Source organism: Lissotriton helveticus, chromosome 5_1, assembly GCF_964261635.1.
Source record: "Lissotriton helveticus chromosome 5_1, aLisHel1.1, whole genome shotgun sequence".
NCBI lineage: Eukaryota > Metazoa > Chordata > Amphibia > Caudata > Salamandridae > Lissotriton > Lissotriton helveticus.
Genome location: NC_136065.1, coordinates 1,589,110,385 through 1,589,137,059, shown reverse-complemented (window position 1 = coordinate 1,589,137,059; position 26,675 = coordinate 1,589,110,385). Strand labels below are relative to the sequence as shown.

The 26,675-nt window shown below is 44.4% G+C and overlaps 1 protein-coding gene across 1 annotated transcript in view; it reads right to left on the bottom strand.

The window, feature by feature from the left end:
- Positions 1-18,745: 18,745 nt before the first annotated feature.
- The window catches only part of GPR61 (G protein-coupled receptor 61), a 34,004-nt gene continuing 26,074 nt past the window's right edge, over positions 18,746-26,675 (bottom strand). The window contains exon 2 of the mRNA XM_078644766.1: positions 18,746-20,623. Coding sequence (XP_078500892.1) covers positions 18,858-20,228 — 1,371 coding nt within the window. The 5' untranslated portion in view covers positions 20,229-20,623 and the 3' untranslated portion in view covers positions 18,746-18,857. The remainder of the gene's footprint in view (positions 20,624-26,675) is intronic.

Below are 26,675 nucleotides of genomic sequence, written 5' to 3'. Positions count from 1 at the left end.
AATTGTGACTGACCATGTTGTAATAACAGTAAGTCTTGCGATAATATATCGATTGCTGAAGACACAATGCTGTCCAATGAAAAAATTCTGGAGGACAGAGTCATTAACCCATTGTCCACTACAGAAAGTGATTTTTCCAAATTAATACGGTCAATTTCCCGTATTCTCTCTGCTGTCTCAATTTGAGTAACCTTCCAGGCCTCATTGTATGCTGCATATACAGAGGCTGCTATGAAACGCTTTTGACGCTGTTTGCGTGGTCCCATTATGAAATCACGCAAGTCAGCACCATCAGTAAGTAAAGTTAGGTGTTGCTTAATTTCAGGCAGTGTGGAAGTTTGTAGCCATTGAAGGCATAATTTGCCCACACTGTAGGTTGTTATTATCCCTGGGTGATGTCTTTGGGGATATCTAGGGTCTGGCCTGTTCATTTTGAAACCCTGTGTTTTATTCAGGAATCTATCTTGACAGTTATTTGTATCTGTGGGCCAGATCAACCATTGTTTCCAATTAGGATGTGTTCTGTTTTGGTTAAGTATATGGTTTATGTCTATTTCTTCATCTGTTTCAGAGTTATTGCTAAACATTGTTGGCTTTGGAATAGACAGGTTATTTAAATCTTTGATTTTGGCTAAGCCAAGACAGGTGGTTTGTTGAACGGTGTCATTTAAAAATATCATTTGTTCTGGGATCATGCAGGCTCTAAACAAAGCTTCTATACCCTGTACTTGCCATTCTTTTGTGCCCCAAACACTTTTCAAATCAACATGTTTGTCCCAATAATCAAATCCAAAAGTATTCATTTTTTCAAAGAAAGAATCTGAATATATCAATTTTGTGTTGGTTATCATGGTTTTCATCCCTGTCTTGTTTGACAATTTGTAATAAAATGTTTCAGCATTAGTTATGTTAAAACCTGAAAAATATGAATATTTGCCATACACGGTTCTAGAGCTCCCTTTTGGAGGTGTAGCACAATGTTCCCATTGATTAAAATTTAAAACATTTCTAGGTTGTGCAGATTTATGCAAGAAATGGTTACCATAATGGTTATAGCAGTACATGCTGTCATAATTTGTAGAACCCTGCAAATAATCATGTTTTGTAAATTTAGCAGACATTACTAAGTCAGACATCATATTGTTTATACTTTCAAAGTCCCAATCATCAGCAAATGAGTTCGGTTTCGCAAAGTCACTCAAGGAGATCTTGATTTGGTGTGGATATTTCAGGATCTCGACCGGACCATAAATTTCATAGTCAGTGTTGTCCCAGGCTACCCCACCAGATATTGGAATTGCTGTGAAGTTGGCTGAAGAAAGTTCCGAAGAAAGTTCTCTTTTCTCGACGTGTGAAGATGTGTGTGGTTTGAGGACCAAGTTGATGTTCTGACTTGCTGTGTCCATTTTAGCATATTTTCCCTCAATGAAGCGTCCCAAGGTAAATACCATGATGAGCCAAAGTATGAGGATAAATGCACCAAAACCCACCCAAAATTCAATCCATGGAGAAACTAGATATGTTTCTTTCAGTTGTTTCAAAAGTTCCTTAGCTTTGTCTTTAAAGGATTTTGATGATGGCTGTGTCTTTTGTTCGCTGAAGCCGTCAGAGGAATCATCGAAGTTGATGAAGTAACCGGATGCAGTTCTGTCAATTGTTCCAATTGGTTCAGGATTTTTGTTTCTCGCATTTTCACTTGGTACTTCTGTATAGATTGGTGTGTCTCTGCTAAATGTCTTTATTTGGGTTTTCAGAGGTCTAAGTTCTATTGCATTGTTGCATAGTCCTTGTTGTTCTTCCGTAGGCGTTTCGAATGTGATGAGCCTCTTTGATAGGACCTCTGTACTGGTAGCAAACCTTGGTGTTCTGCTACTTATTGGGAGTCCACTTGGCCTACTGTTTGTTATCGGCCACATGTTGTGGTTTTACCAGGTCGATGGATACAACTCGGTTCTCCTTTTTTCCAGCAAGTGGCGGTAGTACAACTGATCTTGTCCCGTTGACAGACAAGACAGGAACTGCTTTTCTGTAAGAAGGCCCAAATTCCTTCTTTACCGCGATCTTCTCCCTGACTAGATCCCCGACTTTTGGAATCCAGACAGGTCTTGCTGGGACAGGTGGTGATTCTTCAGTGGTCGTTGGCTGTTCTTTCAACTGTATGTTGCTCAGGTCTTTTCTTGTTTTGTTTAAGTCCTGCAAAATAGCCAAACGGTCTTTGACATCAAAGCTTTTTTCTGTTACCACTGAAGTCTGACTATCAAGGTCAGAGATCAACATCCTAGTTCCGAATAATAATTCGTACGGACTGAATCCCTTCAGAGAATTTCTTGGCAAGTTATTAAGACTACGTTGGACACTTATTAGATGTTTGACCCACCCAGCTCCCGAACCTAATATCCTTTCTATTATAGATTGCTTTCTGTCTTGGTTTTTTCTTTACACCATCCCATACCCTCAGGAAGGAAGTGAGAAGATTCCCGCTGGGCTGTGCTCATTTGGCCATTCTTTCCCCCCCCAGGCTGGATTGCCTGAGAAAAAGAAAAAAAAAATGGTCGAACGTAGCATGCTCTTAGCGTATATGCCATTTAGACTCGCAAATCTTGTATAACAGTCCGGACGTCAGCCGAGTGCTGTGGATCTACATTATAAGTGGGAACTAGCCTGTATATGTTAATCGCAAGCCATTCTTTTTAGTGGAGATGTTATCTGCCTTGATACGACGAGGTATTAAACTGCTTCTCTCCCCACTGCGATCTCTGTTGCAGTTTGGGCAGTTTTTTACAAACATGGTGTAGTGCAGGCTCATGCCTGGCCACCAGTACCGTGATTGTAATTCTTCCAGAGAATCTTTTAATTTAAGGTGTCTGAGACCCTCGCCCATGTGTGCGTCTGTGATTAACAAGTTTCTCCTGTCCATGTTTGGAATCACTCTATCCCCCACTCCAGGGATTCGAGCAAAAGGGACGGAGTTTGCATCGATTATGTATGTATAATTGAGTGGATAGTTGATCGGTAACGCTGAGCAGTCGCCTTTTGATGACGTTTTTACTGCCAGCAATGTTTCGCCGTCAATGTATTTTAATGTACGCTTTTTTCGATCTACGGGAGCCGGTTTACTGGCTGCCGCTGCGGAAGCAAAGACTGTACCCCAAGTGTCACAGTCCTCAATGTGTGGTGCGATTCCCATTGGGAGACATATAGTCAGAATCCTGTGTTTTTCTAATGGGGTGGTGTCAGGAAACACCGCCTCTATTTGGGTAATTTTCTGTGCCAACCAGAATGGTATTTGTTCCCGTTTAGCTGGAACTTTACCTAGGCAGGATTGGATGTTCTGTGGTGTGATTTTATTTGTGTTCCCCTGGTGAGGGGTCAGCTGTGGAATTTTAATCGCTGGCTGAATTGTTGAAGTCCGCATTACATACTGAACTAATTGTCTATGAATTTTTAGTAGTTGTTTTAGCTGTATTAATAGCTCTGCTGCAGGCATTCTTTCGATGTCTGGATGTGGTGTGTATCCGGCTAGGACCGGCCACGTTGCTCCTGGTCTTCCTAAAGGACCGAGCCTTGTAATGTGATTGTTATGTATTAGGGCGCCATCAAATAAGAGCAAATGCTCTTGGAATTTGAGTGGTACTTCCACCTCCTCGAAAGGAGTGTACGTTTCAGGAGGTTCCTCTACTTTGTAATAGTGGAAGTACTTTGTTACAGCATTTGCTGCTGGAAAATGTATCCATGTATAGTATACCTCTGTCTGCCGATATTCGTGTGCCTCAATTACGAATATGACTGTGCCACCTCTAGGTGTCAGTCCATTTTCTATAAGTTTTAAGGTTATAGATCTCCTTTTAATGACCGGAATAAGTATTATATCCGGGTCTGCTGCTTGCATGGTAGCATCAGCATCTGCTATTTCAGTAGCTAATCTAATTGCCTCTCTTTCTCCATCGCTGTCTCCCATTTTACTGACAGGATGGTATTATTTTTGTTTGCAGATCAGGTTTCTTTATGGAAACAGAGATTGGATGCACAATATTTTGGAACTGTTTTATCCTTCAACGTTGACTAGACCAAGAACCATACATAGGAGTTCCCTCCTGCGAGGTTTTGGAGGATATAATAACCTTTCACCCACTCCAGACGTCTTTGGAGTATTTGGGAAAAGGGGTCTGAGTGAGAAAGCACGACTGAGTTACTCTAAATGTCTTACGTTAGTTTTATCGCCCTTTCCAAACGCGTTGGGCGCCATGTAGTGTAGCTCCTATTTTCCCAATAGGCTCTGCGCATTGGAATAGTGCCTACAGCAGTAAAGGCCTAGGCCAGACGTTAACTAGGTCTACTACTGTCGATACTAGACTTAATTTTTGGGTTTGCCGGCTAAGCTCAGAGTTCGCTAGAAACTTTCTCGAATGTTCAAGGAAGGATTAACTCCCCTGATTAGACAAGAAGGGATTTAGTTTCTGACAACCATAGAACATGACAACTTTGCTCTCCCCTAATCAAGAGTCAATCTCGAGAGTCGTGTGAGCACAAGGCAATTATTTTACTCAGTCAGTACGTGCATTCTTAGTCTCATCAGAATGTAGAGAAAAGGAAGAGACGGGCGTGTTCAATAAAAGATGTTATTTATTGATCAGTCTCTTTTCTCGTACAAGAGAAATGGATCGATATTATTGCAATACTTATAGTTAAGTAAAGTGCATACATTAGAAGCAATAGTATAAAATAATACTGTAAAAACATTGATATGGTTTCTGAGCCATATGATGTTTAAAATGATTAAAATATATTTACATACACATATACATTTGACTAAACGTACTCAACTGGTGTTTCTAAATACGCCTACCCCGTGTACCTGACCTAAGTCTAATGCGTGGGCGGGAATAGAAAGTTACAGTTTAGTTTAAGTTTGTTTTTGCCAAGTGAATAACTAAAGAATTCTCTAGGAGGGGTTATTCAGTTCTGTACCTGGAATTTAGGATGAATGAGGAATGGTATCTCTTTCTCTGCTCTCGATATTCCAGGCTGCCTGCGAGGGCTGCCCAGAAGCGCCGGTGCTGGGTCTCTCGGCTTGAGATAGCAGCGCGTCTCTCAGCGCGTCAGGAAGGCGGGGCTGCTGCCTGCGGGGTCTGCTTCTGCTCTCGGCTTCGGCAAGTATGGCTGCTCCGTCTCGTCACCACGCGTGTGTTTGCATAGGGCAAGGTCGGCAATATTTATACCTTAAAGGTGCCGAGATTGACGTAAGGATGGACATAGGTACGTCAATAAAGATGTCATACGACTTGCTCGTTAGCACATTCTTTACTAAAGTTCTCTGTGAAATCAAAACAATGGCCGCACGGATTATCCAGGTTGTCATAGGTTTGATTTGTTATGAGAACGTCGTATGCCTTATCAGGGGCTGGAGGAATATCGCTTGTCTAATTAGATCGCAAGTGTTATGACCTAATCAGATAACACGTTCCTGTGCCGTAGTGTGACTGCGTCAGATAACGGTATCTGCATCATGGGGGATTTCTTGCCTCATGGGCTGACTGTTAGTTAACTAGCTAGTAAGTTTAACCAGAATAGGGTCAGGAATAGGGGGATCGAATCAGGACCTATAGAAATACACGACAAAGCAGTGGGCTGACACTCCTCCGCCAGAGCGGAAGAGTCGCCCCCGGTGGTAATGAATGTCGGAGCGGGATATAGAGCCAATGAAAGGCACCCTACTCAAGAAGCCAGACAGGTAGGGGCTGTAGGAAAGGCGGTATTCCACAGGAAGCCTGCTTTCATGGATTTTGTCTCTGAAAGTGACAAGCGCATCTAAAAACCGCACACCCTCTCTGCCCAAGACAGCTCTTGAAGGAAAATCTATTTATTGAGAGGACAGCTGTGCCCTCTTGCTCTTTTTTTCTTTACCTGATATGTTGTTTTGCACGCAATTGCATTTATAAAGCGCTTACTACCCCTGACGAGGCGTCAAATCGCTTTTTCGGCGGGTAGCACGCTACTCCGGGACCCATAGAGGATTAGTGTTGAATTAGTATAGTGAAACATGCAAATACATTTTACGTGGTGGATAGGTTAGTCAGTTATTTGGATTTGGAATGATAGCAGAGGACAAAGGTTTGTATTTATTTATCGCTCGCTTGTTGACGCACGCTATTCAGGAAGCCTATAAAGGATTAGTGGTGAATTAATATGGTGAAATATGAGGTAATTTCAGTGGTGGATATTAGTCTGTTACTTGTAGTGTGAAGGATAGCGGAGGGATAAAAGGGGAAGAAAGATTTGCATTCATATAGCACTTGTTACCCCTGATGGGTGTTGAAGCGCTTTTCTGGCGAGTAGCACGCCACTCCGGAACCCATAAAGGATTAGTGTTGAAAATGAGTATAGTATAAATATGAAGTAATTTGAGTAGTAGATATGTTATTCAGTTATTTGGGCAGTATATTAGTATAGATGAGTATGGACTATAGAATTTGAGAAGTGAACATGTTAGTCTGTTAATTTTGATTGAAAAGGATAGTGGAGTGATAAAAGAGTGAAGGATTTTTTTTTTCTTTAGGTCTTAGCAGTAGGAAGAGGCTTTTGGATGAGTGAAAATGAGTTTTGGAGGGAAGGAGTCAGAGGGGAGAGTTTAGAAAGGTTTGTTTTAGGGGATCGGTGTAGTAAAAAGAGGTGTCAGATGATGCAAGGAGGGGTAGAGCAGGAGAGAGTCTAGAGTCTAGAAAGGGTTATTTTGGCGATCATAGTAGTGGTATGGGGTTTGGGATACATGAGAGAGTGGATGTAGAGGATAAATTGATAGATGTATAGGAGGAGAGATAGGGTAGTGCATTGGAAGGAGTAGTAGAAAGAAGTTTGAGATGAGTCAGAAGGTTGGGCTAGAAGATATATTGAGCGAAGTATAGGCTGAGAAATAGGCTAGTGCATTCACAACTAAACCCAGGGTGGGAAGAGGGTTCAAACCACGCCTCCGGGAGAGATTGCAGTCTTAACGCAGCACCTTAGACCACTCGACCATCCTGACCACAGTGGGCTTTCTTTCTGAAAGGGTCAAAAGGAGATTAGGAAATGGAAACGCACAGAGCTGAGGACATGAGTTACTGGAGCAAACAGAAAACCCAGTGCACTCTTCCAGGAAGACAAGCATATAAGCCCCTGTTAGGGAAATTATCAGATTTCTCTCTCTCAAGAAAGGGAGTAGAGTACCCACAGACTTCGACCTGAACACAGCACCTTAGACCACTCCGCCATCATGACAGGCACTTACAGTGCCATCCACAGGCCAAAAGTGGTACAAAAGGGGGTGGTGATGGACGGAGCATCTGAGCCACTCAAACACTCACACCCAGTCAACTGATCTGGGTTTGATCCATCACCGTTCTTTAGCCCACTCTGCCACCCCAGTTCAGACATGGCTATATGCCACAGGCCAGGCAGCCATGAAGATGTGGTATGGGAAACAGATGCCCTTCATTTATTTTCCCTTTTATAAGCCTTTCAACTGACCTTCAGAACAATTCATGCAGAGCAGTACCTATAAAGAACGTATTGATGTCTTTAAGGTGTACAAAGAGAAGGTGCTATTCACCAGCCTCTTGAAAGGACCAAAGTCCGCCTAGAAATTCAGTCACCAGCCAGCTCTTCGCTGGCTGAAGCAATTGCAGCAAAGAAATCTTGAAACCAGTACATAGGGCCTGATGTGCAAAGCAATTTTACGGTCGCAAAGGTAAAATTTGAGTCTTTGAGACCGCAAAATGGCGTTTATAAATGTACATACAAATTATGATATGTAACATGTTACTAAATTGCAAGTTGGGTTTCAGACTAAATACAGAATTGGTATTTAGAAAGGCCTGTAAATGGCATCTCTTCGAAATACAGATTAGTTAGCTAATGTATTAATGCCAAATTGACGGTACCCATTCACAAGTCATAAGGGGATTCCCGAGGGAATCCTTCCCCTATGTGAATGTTGCCCACATTTTTTTTTAGGAGCAGGCAATATTTATAAAATTATTTCTTTTCTTTTTTATACATATCGCGTTTTCATTTTAGGTAAACAGGCTGCATTTAAAAAAAAAAAAGGATTGCTTTATTTAAAAGAAATAACAAACATGGTGGTCTCTGACCCTAGCACGCCACCATACCTGTGACTCTAACCAATTGTACTAGGTTGCAATGTCCGACCTACTTCATGCATATTAATTAGGTAGGTATAAATGCAGCCCACTATGAATCAGAATTTTGTGAACCAACCTTCTTATACAAGGGTATGACTGTTTCAACTGACCTCTTACATAGATCCTATGCTCATTTTGTAAGTCATGCACTTTGCCAGCAAGACTTTATATAACAGAAATGTATCAGAAATCCCAGCTCTCTTGACTAAATAAAGGCGATGTGGTGTACTGGATGAGAAAGAACAGATGCAAATTCCATCAGCTATTTACCTCATAAAGGGGTTGATTTCTACAAAAGTTATGTTAGAAGTGGGATTCAAACCCACTTTTCTAGAGGAGACTGTAGCCTAATCACAAACCCTTAGACCACTTGCCAATCCTGACAGCCTGGTAACTTGAGAAAAAGTCCAAAAGACATTCAGAAAAGTCTGCAGCCATGCATGTCCTAAACTCATTTAAACTTTGTCGCTCAGGGTGAAACCTTATATTCAGGATAATGTGCACAGAAGATCACCTACGCAGCACTTACAGCATATGTGTACAGTTTTTATGTCCTTTGAAGACCAGAAATAGCTCACCAGCTGTTTAGAGGCCTGAAACCTGCTCACAAATTGCCTTGCCTGCCACCTCTTTCTCAATACAAGCAACCACAGCACAGGACCAATTAAAGGAGGCAAATTATGCAGAATTATGTTGCCATTGTGCCTTACAGATTCCTACAGGATTTCTAGACCCTTTCTGGATAGTAGAGGCTAGGTCCTATTCCAGATCAGCAGGCGCTGGCAGGGTAGGCAAAGACGCCCACACCATTTTGCTTTTCATTATCGACAACAGGATATAGATGAACATACGCTAAGACATATACCTTGAGAAAGCCCTTGGTGGGATAGCCAGATGGGCAAAACATGTGTTGGCTACTCATTACTTGTTCTCAATACTAATAAAATTATGAACCTTTACGCATTGACTTTGGAATTTGGAGAATGTAGTCCAAGAACCTATGTACAATCCGCAGGAACTGTCCCCTAATTGACATTTCCCAGGCATAATGATGGGCAGTCCTTTGTTCTAAACTGCTCATCCCTCCATCAGTGGGACACTTACTTTTTGTTCCCCCGCTTTGTGCGCCCCCGGGGCACATTGGTTTTACAGAAGGGGCCGCAGAGGCATGTGCGTCCCCTTCTGTAATACCGATAGCACTGGTGCACATAAAGCACCAGTGCTATCTTCAGAGGGCTTGCCCTCATTTGCATGGGGTCGTGCCCATGACAATGAGGGAATCCTTTTGCATCAGCGCCCGTGCCTTATTACTGATGGGGGCGCAGAGGCAAAGAAGCTCTCAGGAGGCGCACTGACAGTGCACCCCATGATGGCTGCCCTCTAGAGGGAGGAACAGGGATCCCAGGGACCCACAGACATCTCATTGCAGGCGGGTGCAGTAAGACTCAACCCGCCTGTAAGGGGAGCTCTATTCCCCCTTCAAAGTGCAGACGGATTGCCTCCTGCACTGTGAAAACACGGAGTGGCTTCAAAGCAGCCGCTCCAATTTTCACAGTAATGCGCTGCCCTCAGGGCAGCCCGAGTTTGTGGCTGCCCTGGGGGCATTGCAGTCACCATAATGCAGCGCATTTTCATTGTTTGCCCCAGCGCAAACAATGAAAATGTGCATAATATGGACCATGATGTTTGGCTGGATGACCATGTGCAATTTACATTGTGTCCGTTAGGGGACTTAGTGCGTGTTGCACAAATACCCTGTTGTCCTGCATGTAGCCATTGCCCTTTGTGTGGACATAACATCCTACATGCTGCTACCCTAACAGCCTTTGTACAGTGACTCCATTGATGTCTAAATGGCTTGGGGAATGTACATTCATTTTATTCCAGGTAAGACCCTTAGATAGTAACAGTCCCTGACCTCCCCTTCCCAATTTTCTTTTTCTTCTGAGTGGAGAGATCTAGCCTGGAGTGTCTCACCAGGCCTCCAACTCAAATCCACAAACTGTCCTCACATTTGGTACCTCTTGCAGTGCTTACTTTGAGCCGGTGGTTGCCAGTGGGGGCCACCAGCTTTCATTTTTGACAGGACATGTCCAGAGAGCAAGATAGATAAAAACACACTAAAGGGAAAGACAAAGGAAGAGAAAGGCGGACAAAACGCCACAACAGGAGAAAGAATGAACTTGCAAGAGTGAGATAAAGGGGCAGGGAGTGTCTAGTAGTGGATTAAAGAGGTGTGGGGTGGAGTGAAGATTACCAGCCTTGGTATTTGGAGCACAGATGTTTAACAGCGCCGGCCGCAGGCTTATCAGCAGAGCTTTGGGCACCGGCATACATTCTTTCACAAACTAAGCACTTCCCTTCTCTGTCAAGAAAAAAATTTACTCAATGGGGGTAGGCTGAGTGCTCAACGTTTATAAGAGGCTTTGATTTGGCTTTCGGCTGTGACTCTGCAATCAACATTTATACTGTTCTCTTCAACTTATTAACTGCTACTTCATCTGAACTTGAGTACGTTTGGCAGGACCACGCCTCTCTGTAACGCTGCTTCCACTCAAGGCTAGGATCAAGCCTGGGATCTGCAGAAGCCTTGCTGACACAACCTGTCCTCTAAGAGGAATATGAACTGCACAGTGTGGAATGGGGTCGGACTCTGATCAAGAGAAGTAAGAGCAAAGCCCACTAGAGCTAAGCCTATGCAGGAGTAATTTCCCATAAGTGAGCTGCCCTAGAATGGCAAAGACCATGCAGCTCAGCTGGCCACAACTGACCAATGGATTTCAGAAACATCAAGAGGGTTGATGGCCGCTTGTGCCATTGGTGTGTCACTTTTAATATGGGAAAAAGTGAAATACCGGCAGCCCAAGGGGCTTGTAAAAAAGCCCCAGAGTTTATTGAACTGGCCAGCAGTACTGACTTAGTTAGAGGCCATATTGCCCTGCTTCCCACATGAGAAGGACACAAAGGTTGTTCCCTCTACACCCTAGGTTTTAGGGTGAGACCAGTTACCCTAATTAGGAAACCATCTGAACCTTCTCCGGAAATTACATTAGTTTAAATTGATATTAGACCATGACCATAAATCCCAGCTCCCCAATACTAGGAAACCAATGTGTATGTTATGCGCCTGAGATTCCATGGGTTCCCAACCAAGCACAAATCCTCATGACAAGTGTCTGTTTTTGTAATATGGGCATGAAACGCTTGGTTGCCCAGTGAGATCTTTGGTTGGTTGTATCCAAGCTCCAGCAATGGTAGACCTCCTGAAATGGTTTCTCCGAGTAAGCAACTTCACAATTGTTTGTCCGTCCCTCATACTTTTGCATCTGGATGGTGACAATACCATGCTCCTCTGCTTTGAAGGCTCCACATTGACATCCCTTAATAGCATCTTACACGCTGCAGTAAACCTCAGGAGCTGAAATATGCCCACTTCACTGCCACTCTGATGGAGCGCCACTGGTTCCCCCTGCCGGCTCACACCACTTTCAAACCCAGCTGCATTATCTACAAAACTATCATGAACACCATGTATCTAAAGACATCTATTATGTATGCCCAGGCAGGAAATGACATAATTGGAAAAATTGTTAGCACCATCTTGGATTCGTAACTTCAGACATTCAACCAACCAACTGCGATAGGAATAGAGTTAAGGATTTCCACACCTTTTTCAGGTGAACGGTGTCTTCCAGACAGTGGCGTAGCATGGGTTGCCAGTGCCCGAGGCAGGGCAGGTATCCTTCCACTTTTCTTTTAAAATGTTGTGCCCCTAAGAATGCCCCAAAGAATTTTGCACTAGGGCAACCTCCGCTGTGGGCCCACCCACGTCATGCCACTGCTTCCAGGCACCAGATGATGACCCCCCTTGTTTGACATCCTTCCTATATTCCACGCTCCTGCACTCTGCATGCCACCATCCCAGGCTGCGGCTCCACAGGGCCTTCTAAAACGCTTCAACTGTAATTTGAGAGCCATGCATGAAGCCTCAAATTAAAGAATAACAAGCATTGGTTCTCCATCGGTTTCGCCTATGTAATGAATAAAGAGCTGTTTTCATCCATCATCGTCCGGGAGAAGGAAAGAGCTCCATGACAGATAACACGGGAGTCGATGTCGTGCAGTGTGCAGAGCTGCTGACTGAGAGCTGGGTGTCCCAGGGTCCAGTCTCAGGGGCTGTGCAACATCCTGTGATTTTTTGTAAATCATTGCATCTTTCTAGGTGATAAATTGTTATATAAATATGCAGCAATAGTAAAAGGCAAAACTTTATGAAAATATAGTTCCACCAAAGCGATGTTATCAGTATTGTGGCGAGGGGGGGAACTGTTAAGAGAAGCAGACGAGCAACAAGCATTGGTAAATGCCGGAAAATATGCTATAGCCAATAGAAATGGAGGAAAGGTAAGTGGCACGCACAGGAATCAAGAAGAAGCCAGGAAAGAGAGGAGCCAGGATGTATGTCCCTTTTAAGTAATATTAAAAACAATAGATTTCTCAAGCACAGCCAAGCGCTGTGCAGGCGACACCTAAAAAAAGAGTGTAGGCTTTTTGGGAACTTTAACCAGGATAAAATACATTGTTGCAGGGACCATTTTACTACCTCAGGGTGGAAAAGTAAGACATCTGAGGAAATGCGTCTTGCACCCACAGAATGAATATTATTATAAGGAATATTTACATACTGGAACTCATGGGGCTCAGAGATACGACCTGATTTAATGTGTTTACATGTTTATTCATTTTTCTTTTAATGAATGTGACAAATAAATTTTTTTGAGTAGGATACTGACGTATGGTTGTCTTGGTTATACCACTTATGAGTCCAGTGGTCGATAGAAATGTTGTACTAGTGAAGGGTATAGAAAGTAAAAATAATTTACTCGCAATGCTGACAAAAAAGCGGTATTATTATCATAATCCAATGTTTTTGACTGCTCCCTTTGCAAATATTTACGTATAAAGTGTACATAATAACCCAGGTTCCCACAGGGTTACAGGGCAATGCCGGCTACACAATCCACAAGGCCCACCCACCGAGCTGCCCTTCTGCCGTCAGCAGAAACACCGCCCCCTGCAGAGTGGGGTGCAGAAGGACACCACACCTACCGTTGAGTGTGAGGGCTGGAGACGCACTGCTTCCCCTTAGATGCAGGTCCACCAGAGCGCGCTGCTGTCTGCTGTACATATGTAATAGTGCTTCAGGCCCCTGGACACTGATGGTAAACAGCAATGCCTGCCAAGGACACCTCTCAGTAACCACTGACCGCTCCATGTCCCAGAGAAAGGCCTCCCAGTTATGTGCTCAGCGTTTCTACCACAGCTGTAGAAACAACTCAGATCTGTTCACCCAAGCTCTGGTGGGTGCAGGCTCGTCGGGAGCAAGAAGAACTCCAGGAGCAGATACACGCAGTTCAGCGGGGCGTAGATACAGGCAGTGCAGGGGGGCTTAGATACAGGCAGTGCAGGGGGGTGTAGATACAGGCAGCGCAGGGGGCGTAGATACAGACAGTGCAGGGGGCGTAGATACAGACAGTGCAGGGGGCATAGATACAGGCAGTGCAGGGGGGCGTAGATACACGCAGTGCAGGGGGCCATAGAAACAGGCATTGCAGAGTGTGTAGATACTGGTAGTGCAGGCGGATGTAGAAACAGGCAGTACAGTGTGTGTAGATACAGGCAGTGCAGGGGGGGTGTACATGCCAGTGACAGGCTGTGCAGTGTTGTAAGTACAGCTGCACATATAGACACCGCCACTTCATGAACCGGCAGCAGAGAATCTGCAGTGCAATATGCAGTCCAGGTCAACACTGCACAGTGGGAATTTAGGATCTGGTAGAGACTGAGTAGAGGAGTGCAGATATTGCAGCCTGGTCTCTAGAATCCTGGACTGCTTGTGTTCTTTGGATCGACTAAAGTTTGCAATGCAGAGTTTACCTATGAGACCAGGTACAGGACCTCTCGAAGGCAGTTGAGGAAATGTAGAGAGCCAGGACCCTGCTCAATCAATCAATCAATCAATTTGGAAATTGTAAGCGCACCACTCACCCACGAGGGTCTCAAGGTGCTGGGGAGGAGTGTGAGGAATGGGGGAGGTAAACAGCTCTGTTCAGTTGAACAGCCAGGTCTTGAGTGACTTCCTGAAGACGTTCAGCGAGGGGACGCGTCTGATGATGATCGGGAGCTCATTCCATGTCCAGGCTGCAATGTAGGAGAAGGCTCTTCCTCCTGTTCTGGTTCTGTGGATGCGCGGTGTTTCGGCGAGGGCGAGGTTGGTGGAGCTGAGGTTTCTTCTGGGTACGTGGAAGGAGATTCTCTTGTTGAGGTATTGGGGTCCGGTGTTATGGAGTCATTTTTAGGCGTGGGTGAGTATCTTGAAAGTGATTCTCTTCTCGAAGGGGAGCCATTGGAGGTTCCGTAGGTGTTGGGTGATGTGTTTGTGTCGAGGGATGGCGAGGACAAGTCTGGCTGCGGTGTTCTGTATTGTCTGGAGCTTGCGGAGTAGAGACCTGTTGATCCCGGCGTAGAGGGCGTTTCCGTAGTCTAGTCTGCTGTTTATGAGGGCGTGGGTGATGGTCTTCCATGATTTGGGGGGGTGGGGGTAAGGGGGATCCATTTGAAGGTCTTTCGAGGATGCGGAGTGTGTTGAAACAGCCAGAGGCGACAGCATTGACTTGTCTGTTCATGGAGAGGGAGGAGTAGAGTATGATGCCAATGTTTCGGGCGTAGTCCGCTCTGAGCAGGATCTTGAGTACACAGTTTCTGTCATCCAGTGTCTAGGACCAGGTGTCGGATCTTCAATGGGACCTCCAGGATCAGGTCAGGCTCTGCAGGAGGGACCCAGGGCCCAATTAAGGCTCTCCAAGATTAGTGACAGACTGTTTGAGTTGTGCTGGGATCAGATGCAGGGTGTGCTGGAAATGTCCATGACCAGATACAAGCTGTGCAGACTTGGGTAAGTATTATATGCCGCTGTCCAGTTGAGTCTAGAGGCTATGCGGAGGGTCTCCAACACCGGGTTAAAGGTACGTAGACATTCTACAAGCCAGTAGCAGGACATGCACACAATTCTAGTGACCACGAAAAAGCTATGATGAGCAACATCCAGGTCAAGGTGAAGGCAAAACAATAGCAGTTCCAGGATCTGCTATTCAGTGTCCATAGAAACATGTTCCTGATGTTGAAGTAGGATTCTTGAATCATATATTGTCTGTGTAGGACGTTTCATGGGACATGTCTATGAGATCAGGTACAGGAGCATGTGAAGGCTCTCGAGGAAGTGTGGAGAACCACATGCAAGCTCTGCATGGTGTCCTCAGTACACTTGTTCTGTAGTCGGGTCTCCAGAACAGGTGTAGGATCTGCAGGAAGGACCAATGGCTAGTTAAGGCAATGCATCCCTCTCCTCCGCCCTTCCCCTGCCCCCAGGTTTGGAAACAGATGCTGTGCAAGCTGTGCAGCGAGGTCCACAGGATCAGGTGCATGCTGTGGGTGGGTGGGGAGTACTTTTTAAGCTTCTAGCATGGGCGTACAACATTACTTCTAAACTAAATGTAGGGTAGCCTAGATCATCTACAGGCTTACGGGTCAGGTAGAGTCTTCCCCAGGCCGAAGCTGGTGCCATCGCTGGGCACCATGGTGTTTTCTCCATTGTTCATCTTGCATGTAGGTGGAGCTAGGATCCATCTTAAGCCATTGGCTTTATGTTGGCAAGCAGAAGATTATCTCATGGATACCAGATGGTGGCTCCACTGACTACCCAAATCTAGTGGTAAGTCATTTGTGAATGTTGACAAAAACATGTCTAAGAGATGGCAGTGGACTACTGTCGACTCTTAATAAATGTTATTTATGCTTTTCAGTTTTTTAAAATGCATTCCGTTTTCCTTTAAGGAGAGCAGGATTGCATTTAAAAATGCTTTATTTAAAGCCATTACAGATATGGTGGCAGGCTGTCATTCATAGTGGGTCATCATTAATATTCATGAGGTAGGTCGAATTCCAACCAACTACGAAACAGGTTTTTGCGAACCAACCTATTAGTATTTAGAACAGCTCGCAAAAAATAGAATGGATTTAGAAAATGTTGGTGGGTCATTTTCCGACCCCTTTCACTGAATCCATACTTAGAAAATATGTCCCAAGGTCATTAATTCATGCAGTCCTCTTGATGACCTGTACGGTTAATGTGACATTCTACAAATAGCTGAGAAGAGCATGTGATGCATACTGGGAGCTTGCCCACAGAGGGTGAGAGCCTGACTCTGTGAATATCTGGTATATCTCATACCACCCTCTCAACACATTCATACTTCAGACACATATAAGTCAAGTGCATTCCTGTCCTCTTTCAGGATATTTCCCTCAGCAGCACCTTGTCTGTTTCTCTCTCTCTCTCTCCTCTCTCTCTCCCAGGATGCTGGCCTACCCTCACCATAATCTTATTTGACTTTTCTATGATGCTGGCCCTCGTAGGGTGTCCTTACTCCCTCTTCCAGGAGGCTAGCCTATCCTCGCCAGTACCTTCTCTAACTTTTATAAGATGCTGTGTGCCTCTAGGAGACCAATCCTCACCAGGTGAGGATTCTCCTATGATGCTAGCCCTTACTAGGCTGCTTCCTTTGCCTCGCTTGATACTGACCCTCACTGTATACTTTTTTGTCTCTCCTACGATCCTGGCCCTCACCAGGTGATTTTTCCATCACTCCCAGAGCCCTCAGAGGGTTTTCTCTCACTCTCTCTCTCAAAAGGCTGACTACTCTCACCAGAATCTTCTCCAACTTTTCTGTGTTGCTGGCCCTCAGCGCCTGTCTGTCCTGCTTCCAGCAGAATACCGGCCCTCATTCGGTGCCCTTTCTGATTCTCCTGTCATCCTGACTCCCATGCTTGACTTTTGCACCTCTCCAAGGTCTCTAGTGCTCTATGGGTGCTTTTTCTGCCTCTCCCCGCAAACTGCCTCTCACCAGGCTCCTGGTAATCATGATGTGGGACCTCATTGGCTGTCCCCACCAAGGTTCTTTACAGCCTCTTTTACATTGCTTCCATTAAGGGCATGCCCTAGTTTTACAAGTATGCCTGTCACATCAAAAAGCGTACTATCTCTCCCAGAAGACTGGACCCCCTCTGCGCCTTTCCTCCTCTCCAAAGATAACACTTGAGCATTTCTTGCCTGTGCCAGTATGCTGGTCACTCCAGGGCGCTCACCATGCATCTGATGTGTTTCTTTCAAGCCCAAGTCAAGTGTTTTACTACCTTCTTCAAAGATGGTAGAATAAATAGAGGGTATTCCCAACATCACCAGGACGAAAGACATCACCAAGGACTTTTCATTATTCTTTTCCAGCTCATATCTTTATTTTGAACTTTACTGTCTTTTTTAAGCCATTGTCCTTACTTAGAGTTCTCCCTGCTTCTCCCAGGAGGCTGTACTTTACCAGGTCCTTTCTGAGCCCTCTCATGAGATTGGACCTCACCCAAAGCTTGCTCTCGCCAAGGTGATTTCTAGCCTTTCTCTGAACAATTACATCACTAGTGCCTCTCTTGAATTCTCACATTGTTCCAAGAAAATATAATCTTCTATATATCAATCCCACAATGCTTGATCTACCCCATCTTTGTGTCCTCCCTCAGTATGCTGGGGCTTGCTATGAGTTTTCCCCGTTTCTCTTTGGATAACAGACCAAGATCCATCCTGCATCTGCCAGACAGTGGTCCACGATAACATTCTTACTGAAATGTTGCAGTGGTTTGGCCTTAATGATGGCTTTCACTGAGCCTTCTAGAAGGTTGGCGCTGACGTCCCAGACTTCAAGTTTTGCCTTTGCAGACTTTCCTTCAAGGTTTGCTGTTACAAATGGACTTCCCTAACTCTCCTAGCAGTGTGTCCATCACTGAGGACATTCTCTGACTCTCTAGGAGTGTGGTCCTGAGTGAGGGCCTTCCCTGACTCACTCATACTGTTGTCTGACATCCTTCCCTGGCTCTGCCAGGATGCCATCACTCATAGTCAATATTCTAAGTCTCCCCGAACAAACTCATTCACAATAAGCCTTCCATTACTACACCATGATGCCAGTCATCTCGGAGACCCTTCCAAGCTTTACTCATGAAGACTCACTTTCTGATTAGAATGGCCCCCACTCCTGGTCTTTCTCAGTTCTACTAAGAGGTTAGCCCTCACCAATTGCCTTTTGTTCACTCTCCTAGGTTGTCAGGCCCCCAAATAGTGCCCTTCTAGATTCTTCCCAGTCTCTAACCCTCCCTGACAGAGCACTTTCTTTAACTTTCCGAGAAACCTGACCTTCACCCGGTCCTTTCCAGTCTCTTCCGTCACTGAGGACTTTCCCCAACTTTTTCAGAATGTTGACTGTTACCTAAGACCGTTTCAGTCTCTCACAGGATGCTAATCCTCACTCAAAGGCTTCTCAACCTCTTCCACAATGCTAAACCTTACTCGGAGACTTCCCACCATCTCCCGGGACATTCAGGAGCATCAGAGACATCATTTTTCTGAACAAATATGTGAAGCAAAGAATAAGAAAGAGACGTTTCCCCTCATATGTGGGACAAATACTGTATTATGGTCAAGATAGAGATTCCTAAGGAAAGAGTTGGACAGCATCACTGCTGCCTTCTGCATTATCACACATCAGTCTATGAGATTGTCGAGTGCAAGGATTGTCACCGTTCAGTTTTTGGGGAGCGCACCGTCCGTACAAAGTTCTGGGAGGCAGTTATGTTGTTATTCATCTGGTGGTCAAGAAACTCAGATGTTTCTTCTGCAATCTGCCCAGGGATTCGGAAGTCAATGGTGGGGTGATCCCTCTTTGGGCTAGGGTTGGTGTGAACGTTCCTGGTGTCACCGTCACAGCCCGTACCCTGGAGGAACTGAAGGAAGTTCTCTTCGATGGAGCCATCCCGGCTAGGCAACCTTAGGTCTTCCTCTGGTGTCCTCTTGAAGAAGCAGCTTAGGTGCTTGCTAAGTTCTCCACGAATCTGTCTGTTTAAGCACCCATAAAAGAAAGGGTTGGAAGTGAAGCACAGATACCCAATCCACGTCACCACCACCTCCACCTGTCCTCCATGAAAGGACTGAGAGCTCAGTGCAGAGTAAAGATGGAATGAAAAATATGGCATCCAGCAGAAGAGGAATTGTCCACCCACAGCTACAAGGATGACGGCTGCCTTCCCACCACCAAACATCCTCTGAGGAGTAGTCCTCGGAGCCCCTGAGCTGGTCACCATAGTAGACCTGCTACTCAGAGACTCAGACCTTCTGCGTGGGGTGTCCATCCATGTAGGCAGTGGCCCGTGATGTAGGGCAGCCACTCTAGCTACTTTAAACATGTTGCAGTACACAACAAATATGATCATGATGGGAAGAAGGAAGTAGAAAACAGAGAAGAAAATGATGAAGCTCTTGCGTGAAGTGCTCCTGCTCCACTGCAGGGAGCAGTGGTGGCGGCCCTCATGCTCAGCTGAGGCAAGGAGGAGTTCTTGGGAACTGAAAGTCAGAATGGGGATCAGAGACATGATAACAGATTTAATCCACACGCCAACTAAGACAGACACTACTAGACCCACTGTCATCTTCACCTCGTACCTCATCGGATGGACCACATAGTAGTATCGTTCAATGTTAATAGCCGAGATAGACAGGATGGACATGCTGATGAAGCAAACACTCAGGAAGAGATACACCCTGCACATGGCGTCCCCAAGTATGGTGTTGTCAAAAAGGTTGCAGGTGGATAGCATGGCAAGCGGCATGAGGGTCAAGGCAGCCAAGAGGTCCACCAGACATAGATGGAAAACAAAAACAAACTTCCTCAGCGCTGGGGTCCTGATGATGACTGCCATAACTGCTACGTTGCCAGCAATGGCCACCAGGTCAACCAGGAGCATGAAGAAGAGGCCAACAAACTCGGATGCCACATCCCGTTCCCCGGCCCCCAGGGTGGAGTTGGAGTGCATAGAACTTGGAGGCTTTTGGTAGGATCTTGCAGGTCTAGAGGAGTTCCACATCCCTTGGGTGGGAAGTGAGGGCTCCATAGAAGCTTGATTGAGAACCCCACAGCTCGTCTCTTCACGGGCCCATCACCCATCCTATTCAGGTTCACAGAAGAGACTCAGAGAGAATTGTGCAAACTATGAAGTAGAACAAGAGGTAAAAGTATCGGAATCATAATCGCTTTCATCACATCCTTTTAGCCAGGTCTGCCCCTCCAGTCACTTTTCAAAAAGCTCTGTAACAACTCCTCCATGGTTACTGCTCCTAGTCGTTCTTGCTTTTGCTTTGGACCTCCGAGGAAGCATCCAGAGTGATGTAAGAGGTCTGCATTTGCTTGTGGTTTTTCATGTGTAGAAGACAGACTCTTGGAAGGTTGGCCTTTGTTAGCAGCTAAAGGTTTTCACATGTTCACCTTTTCCAGACGAGGAGTAGGACTCTAAAAAAAAAGAAAAGTGTGTTAGTGGGTAATCAGAGCATAGCCAAAGCCTAAGATAACCTTCTCTGCTCTATTCCCATGCTAATAGTTACTGTCATTCATCTGCCTTTGACCACCCACATAAATAACTAACGTCTGTCTGTGTACAGCCAGCATGTCAGATTTCCAGGCACGCCAGTAGATTTAAGATACTTTCGCAGGAAGATCTACTGTAAAGGATGTCATCACGAATGGCCTGGCAACTAATCTCTGCTAGGTCTGAGTAGTCCCTGTTCCATACGGAGGAAAGCAGCTGCTTAGGGCCACACTAACCACTCCGCAATGTGATGAAGTAACACAAACTCTATAACCACTCCGCAATGTGATGAAGTAACACAAACTCTATAACCACTCCGCAATGTGATGAAGTAACACAAACTCTATAACCACTCAGCATTGTGATGAAGTAACACAAACTCTATAACCACTCAGCAATGTGATGAAGTAACACAAACTCTATAACCACTCAGCAATGTGATGAAGTAACACAAACTCTATAACCACTCCGCAATGTGATGAAGTAACACAAACTCTATAACCACTCCGCAATGTGATGAAGTAACACAAACTCTATAACCACTCAGCATTGTGATGAAGTAACACAAACTCTATAACCACTCAGCAATGTGATGAAGTAACACAAACTCTATAACCACTCAGCAATGTGATGAAGTAACACAAACTCTATAACCACTCAGCAATGTGATGAAGTAACACAAACTCTATAACCACTCAGCAATGTGATAAAGTAGCACAAACTCTATACTAATGTTACCCATAGACATCTTTAAAACAAATTGAAAATGTTTCTTCACTTGCTTTCTTCCCAGAGCATGTTCTAACTACTCTGCAATACTCCAGCGAGATGACCGCAGGATTGCAAAGCTGCTTCATCGACTCCATCATTACCTCTGCCTCTTTTCCATTAAGCCACAGCTACTGGGCAGAGAAACACTTCTGCAAGAGGGTCTGTTCTACGGGAAGGGTAGACATGCACCCAGAGATGGGTATGTTCATCAGTTGCCCAGTGATCTTTTCATCTATTGATTGAAAACTCAGGAGGAGGACAGATTCCTCCCCGCCCCTTCTCTATTATGCCCTACTTCAATCCTGATGGCATAAAGCTGGTTTTCCCTTACTTTCTTGCTTGAGACCAAGGCCGGACAAAAAGGGCCAAGTATGGAGATCTGACCAAGGCACTGATGGATTTTAGGATTTCTTGTAAATGTGTTACTCAAACATGTACAATTGAGCATGGTCAGTAATATGTAAGAACCCCTGCCCCTTGTGTTTTTTGCTTCTGTGCATTCATTTTGTTGTCAACAATTGTTATTGATTTGCAATAAAACATCAAGAACCGTCCTCAGGGCGTCTCAAAAGGCAAGCTATATAGTTCAAGTTCCAACATAGTGGGATATAAAAATGCAAAATAGTCTGTCAAATGTAAATATCAGCCCAATCGGGGAAGCCTAGGACAGTCTACGTATTCGAGAGGTTCTGTGCATTCATCAGAGTTTGACTGGGTAATGTGCTTCCATCCGGAGTCCAGTGAGAGAGCATGGGGGAAATGATCTACCCAGAACCACCTCTATTACCGAGGGACTCTGTGTGACAATCAGGAGGACTGCTTTGACGATTGCTTGGAAAGTGTGTATCGGCCCATACATTTACTTCATAATGTTACAGTATGTTTAAATAACTAAAAATGGTGTCTAAACATCACAAAAGGAGGTGAATTAAATTCAAATTAATGTAGCAGCTGAATGCTGAGAGTGGAAAAGGGTCCCCATTTTGTTCACATGTAGCAGCAAAGTGCCTGGGTACACCTAAGAGCCTTCACCTGACATTGTCATGAGTCTTGAATAATGGGCTTGGCATTGGCCCTGCTTTGAGCCTTGAAAAGGCTGACAGCCAACAGGCACTCTTTGGGTAATTATAAACTACAGCCAGTTCAATACACAACCCCAAAAGACAGCAATTGAATGCATCGAAGTAAGCGCCTGGAGTTCCCACAAATATAAAGGGTAATTCAGGGTTGACCACCGACCAACACCTTCATTTCAATTGTGGCTTTTCACGAGGAAACCTTTAGCTGCCCGGGGCCACTTTCTCCAGTCTATAAACCTCACACAATGAGAGGGGGGCCTGCAAGCCCAGAACACAGTGACACGAATGCTTGATTCTGCCCAAGCCTTTGTGAGACACTTGGCGACTCAGTACACACTCACCCAAGGAGGAAGAACACACGAATCTCGCTAGACTTTCCGCTTCTGAGAAATAAAATAATCCCTCCTAGTCCCACTCTAACCTGCGTGGAGGTCACGGCAGGGCAGGGGTGCATTAGAAACGCTGTGCCTGTCAGGAACCTAGCACTTCCTGTACTTTTTCAAGATACGGTTATGTTACGCTGGGAGGATTTGGGAATCCGGAGGATTGGGGACCTTATGGATGCGGATGGAATTCAGTCATTTAATGATGTTCAACCTAATTATGGGACTGATAGGAAATACTTTTGTAAGTATTTGCAAATACGGAGCTTTCTCGCTAAGAAGAAAGTGGGGGGCAAAGGGATTTAGTAAAGCCTCTATTATGGATGGCGGTGGTTATGGATTACGAGGGATGTACCATCCGCCATATAGATGGAGGGCTGACCCAACTGAAGCGGAACGATCTGGAGAAGCAAGTAGAGAAATGGAAACAAAACTTAGGTACAAACTGTTGCAGTTTTTTAGTCTCTCTGGAGCTAGGGAAGTCTATTCTGTGCTCTGCAGGGTTACAATCACAACATTATAAAACAATGTTCTCGTTGTATTACACCCCGGCCAACATAGACCAATGGGGAGGTCAAGCGGGGGTCAGTTGACCCCGTTGTAGCAGCCCAGAAGCAGATCAAATACATATGTTCTCAACATGTCTCCTGCTAGAAACCCTGAAGAGGGATATAGAACATTTTTTAGATCAATCCTTGAAAATAAAAGTAACCCTAACCCCAGAATTAATGTTGTTAGGGCTGAGTAGTGATGGAACAATCTAGACATATCAATCATTTTTGTTTTTGGCCATGGCAGTGGTTAGAAATTGTATATCCTCAGCTTGGTTGGATCCACTCACCCCAACGTTTCAACAATGTCTTGTGAGGCTGTTATCTATTTTTAATCTAGAAAAGGGGGTTTATGAAAGTAAGGGCCATAGGGCTAGAAAATTAGGCAGATGCATTTAGGCCCCGATTTATAGCTGGAAAAAGGACTGGGCGGTATGCCACATCTATAATTTAATTATGCATGTTTGCACTTTATGTTGTATGATATCAATTGTTGCTTTTAAAGTGATGGCATCTGAATCCCCACGGTCCCATTACATAATATTGTAGTGTATTTATTTTCGGCCGAATTTTCTGTTGAATTAAATTTGTATTTATCCATATGATGGTGTTAAATAAAAAAGGAAAAAAGAAACGCTGTGCCTCATGATGGTTAGGAGCGGGCAGGACGAGTCTTGTTTTCTGATGGATCTTTGCAAGAATAGCTGGCTGGCCTCTGCAATGTCTTACTTCCATCAGTAACATAAACAAAAATGTTCCTGAAGGAATTATTTCAAATTATACACCACCAAAATCCACCGCTCGCTACACACGGACTTGTGTAGCGAGCGGTGGATTTTGGTGGTGTTTAATTCCCAAACAAATTCCGTGCAGGCATTATAAACATGCCAGAAGATTACGAATAATACTTTGGACCTGCCTCTCCCTAGTACAAGATTCAGGAGGACAGGACTATTCTGACTTTTCACTTATTCATGGTGCAACGTTTGTCCTGATGATGGTCTTGTTTAATTGCGAAGTGTGAGACCGAAACGTCGACGAATTTACACTGTTTTGCGAACACCATCAGACTATGTATTGTACAAATGTATATAGTTGGTAAATAATGTATATATGGCATAAATTGTATATATTGTCCATATAACTTGCAAAAGTGTCAATCATTACTGCTCATACGAAGAATTGAAGTAGCAGTTTTTTTGTTTGAGTTGCCACACATGAATTGTCATATGGATGTTTACCTATGCTGATTGAATAGGATATATTTGTGTATATATCTTATGTCGTTATATAAATTCACTGATCATATAAACACAATCTCCGGTTGTTTATTGAATTATGTTCATTTCTATGACATCTATACAAGTTTTTAAATAATTGGAAATAATTCCTTCAGGATCTTTTTTATTTATGTTATTGATTATACCCAGTTCCGTGGGAATATTGGGTTGCCCTATTCTGTTATTACTTCCATCAGGGCAGCATTGCCTCAATCGTACCTGACGTTTCACTGTAGTCTTTAAAAAAGGAGCAGGGCATGAGGCCTGAGGATCTCCTGGTCCAGTTAGTGATTGTATTCCCAAACTAATTAAAATATTGGAAACACATAATCTACAATACCTTATACCACATCAGCATTAACATAACGTATATTGGTAAAGCACATGTTCACCCAGAAGGGTATATAGGCGCTGAATAACAGATGGTTATTGTCACCCAACTCAATGATATTCATTTTATTGACCTCAGAAGGATGAAAGACTGAGTGGACCCGCCAGGATTTGAATCTGTGGCCATGAGGTAAAACACAGGCCCCTACAGAAGAACGCATGGGTCCACTAAGCCACCAGACCAGCATTTTCTCCCTAAAACTTCTTAGGGGAAACAGATCCTGTTTCTCTGTCAGTTCCGCGTAAATTCAACCTATGTCAAATCTATGCTTTCCACTCAAAGAAGGAATATATATATATATGTGTATATATATATATATATATACATATATATATATTCACTTAAAAAACCATAGGTTTCAGGCCTTATATAGTTAGGAATTAGCATTTAAAAAACCATTGAAATTGCTCCTATATAGTTTGTTGTACTAACTATATTTCACGCACCCGCAATCCACTGCTGATGATGTCATATATTACATCATTCATGACATGGTCAGTGACATCACTGATGACATCACTGATGACATATCAAATGACATCACTGATGACATCTCATTTGACATCACTGATGACATCATCCAGTGACTGTGTGTTTCTGTAAAGTTTCAATATGTTTTACATATTGAAGAATGAGTGGATGTATAAGTGTCTGGATGAAGGATTTAGTAGGTGCGTGACTGACTGTATGAGTGAGTGATTAAATGTGTCTTACTAAATGCATGGGTTAGTGACTAAACTGTCTGAATGTGTGCATCAGTATGTCTGTTGTTGTGTAAGCTGCTGCATGTGTTGATCAGTAGCTATATGAGTGGCTATATGGGTTATTGATTGGTTGCCCAAGTATTTGAATGGGAGACTGAGTGTGTGTGTGGGTGGCTGGGAAGTGTGTGACTCTGTGCATAGATGTGTGAGCAGTTGATTCACTAGTTCAAGAGTGCATGTGGAAACAGCTATTTGGGCGGTTGACTGTGTGCATGGGTGTGTTGGTGAGTGAATGGGTATCTCAGTGCTACATGTCCAAGTAAGTACGTATGTAAAACACAGTGCATGTGCATGTGAGAGTTGGCATATATAAATGACTATACATGCGAGCCAGTGAATGTGCGAGTAGCTGTATGGATCCCCTAGCCCTTCTCAGGGGGTCCCAGAAGGACCACCAAGTGCAAAAAATGTTTTAATTTTTTTTAAATCGTGGGGTACACGCACGGTACGTGTACCATACGCGTACGGTGCGCGTACCCCGCGATTTTCTTTTTTTTTTCAAAATTTTTTTTTTGCCCTTGGGGGTCCTTTTGGGACCCCCTGAGAAGGGCTAGAGGGTTGGGGGGTCTCTACCCTGCCCCCCACTCTTGTTTTGGGCTCTCTTGTGCCTCAGTTCTCCTGAAAAACAAGATGGTGGCCAACACTTCCTGGTTTGGACAGTTTGGAATGTTGACAGTCGACTGCCAGCCAATCAGAAACTCGCTCGCGCACGTAAGGGTACGCGCACGTATGCGTACGGTATGCGTACCGTACGCGT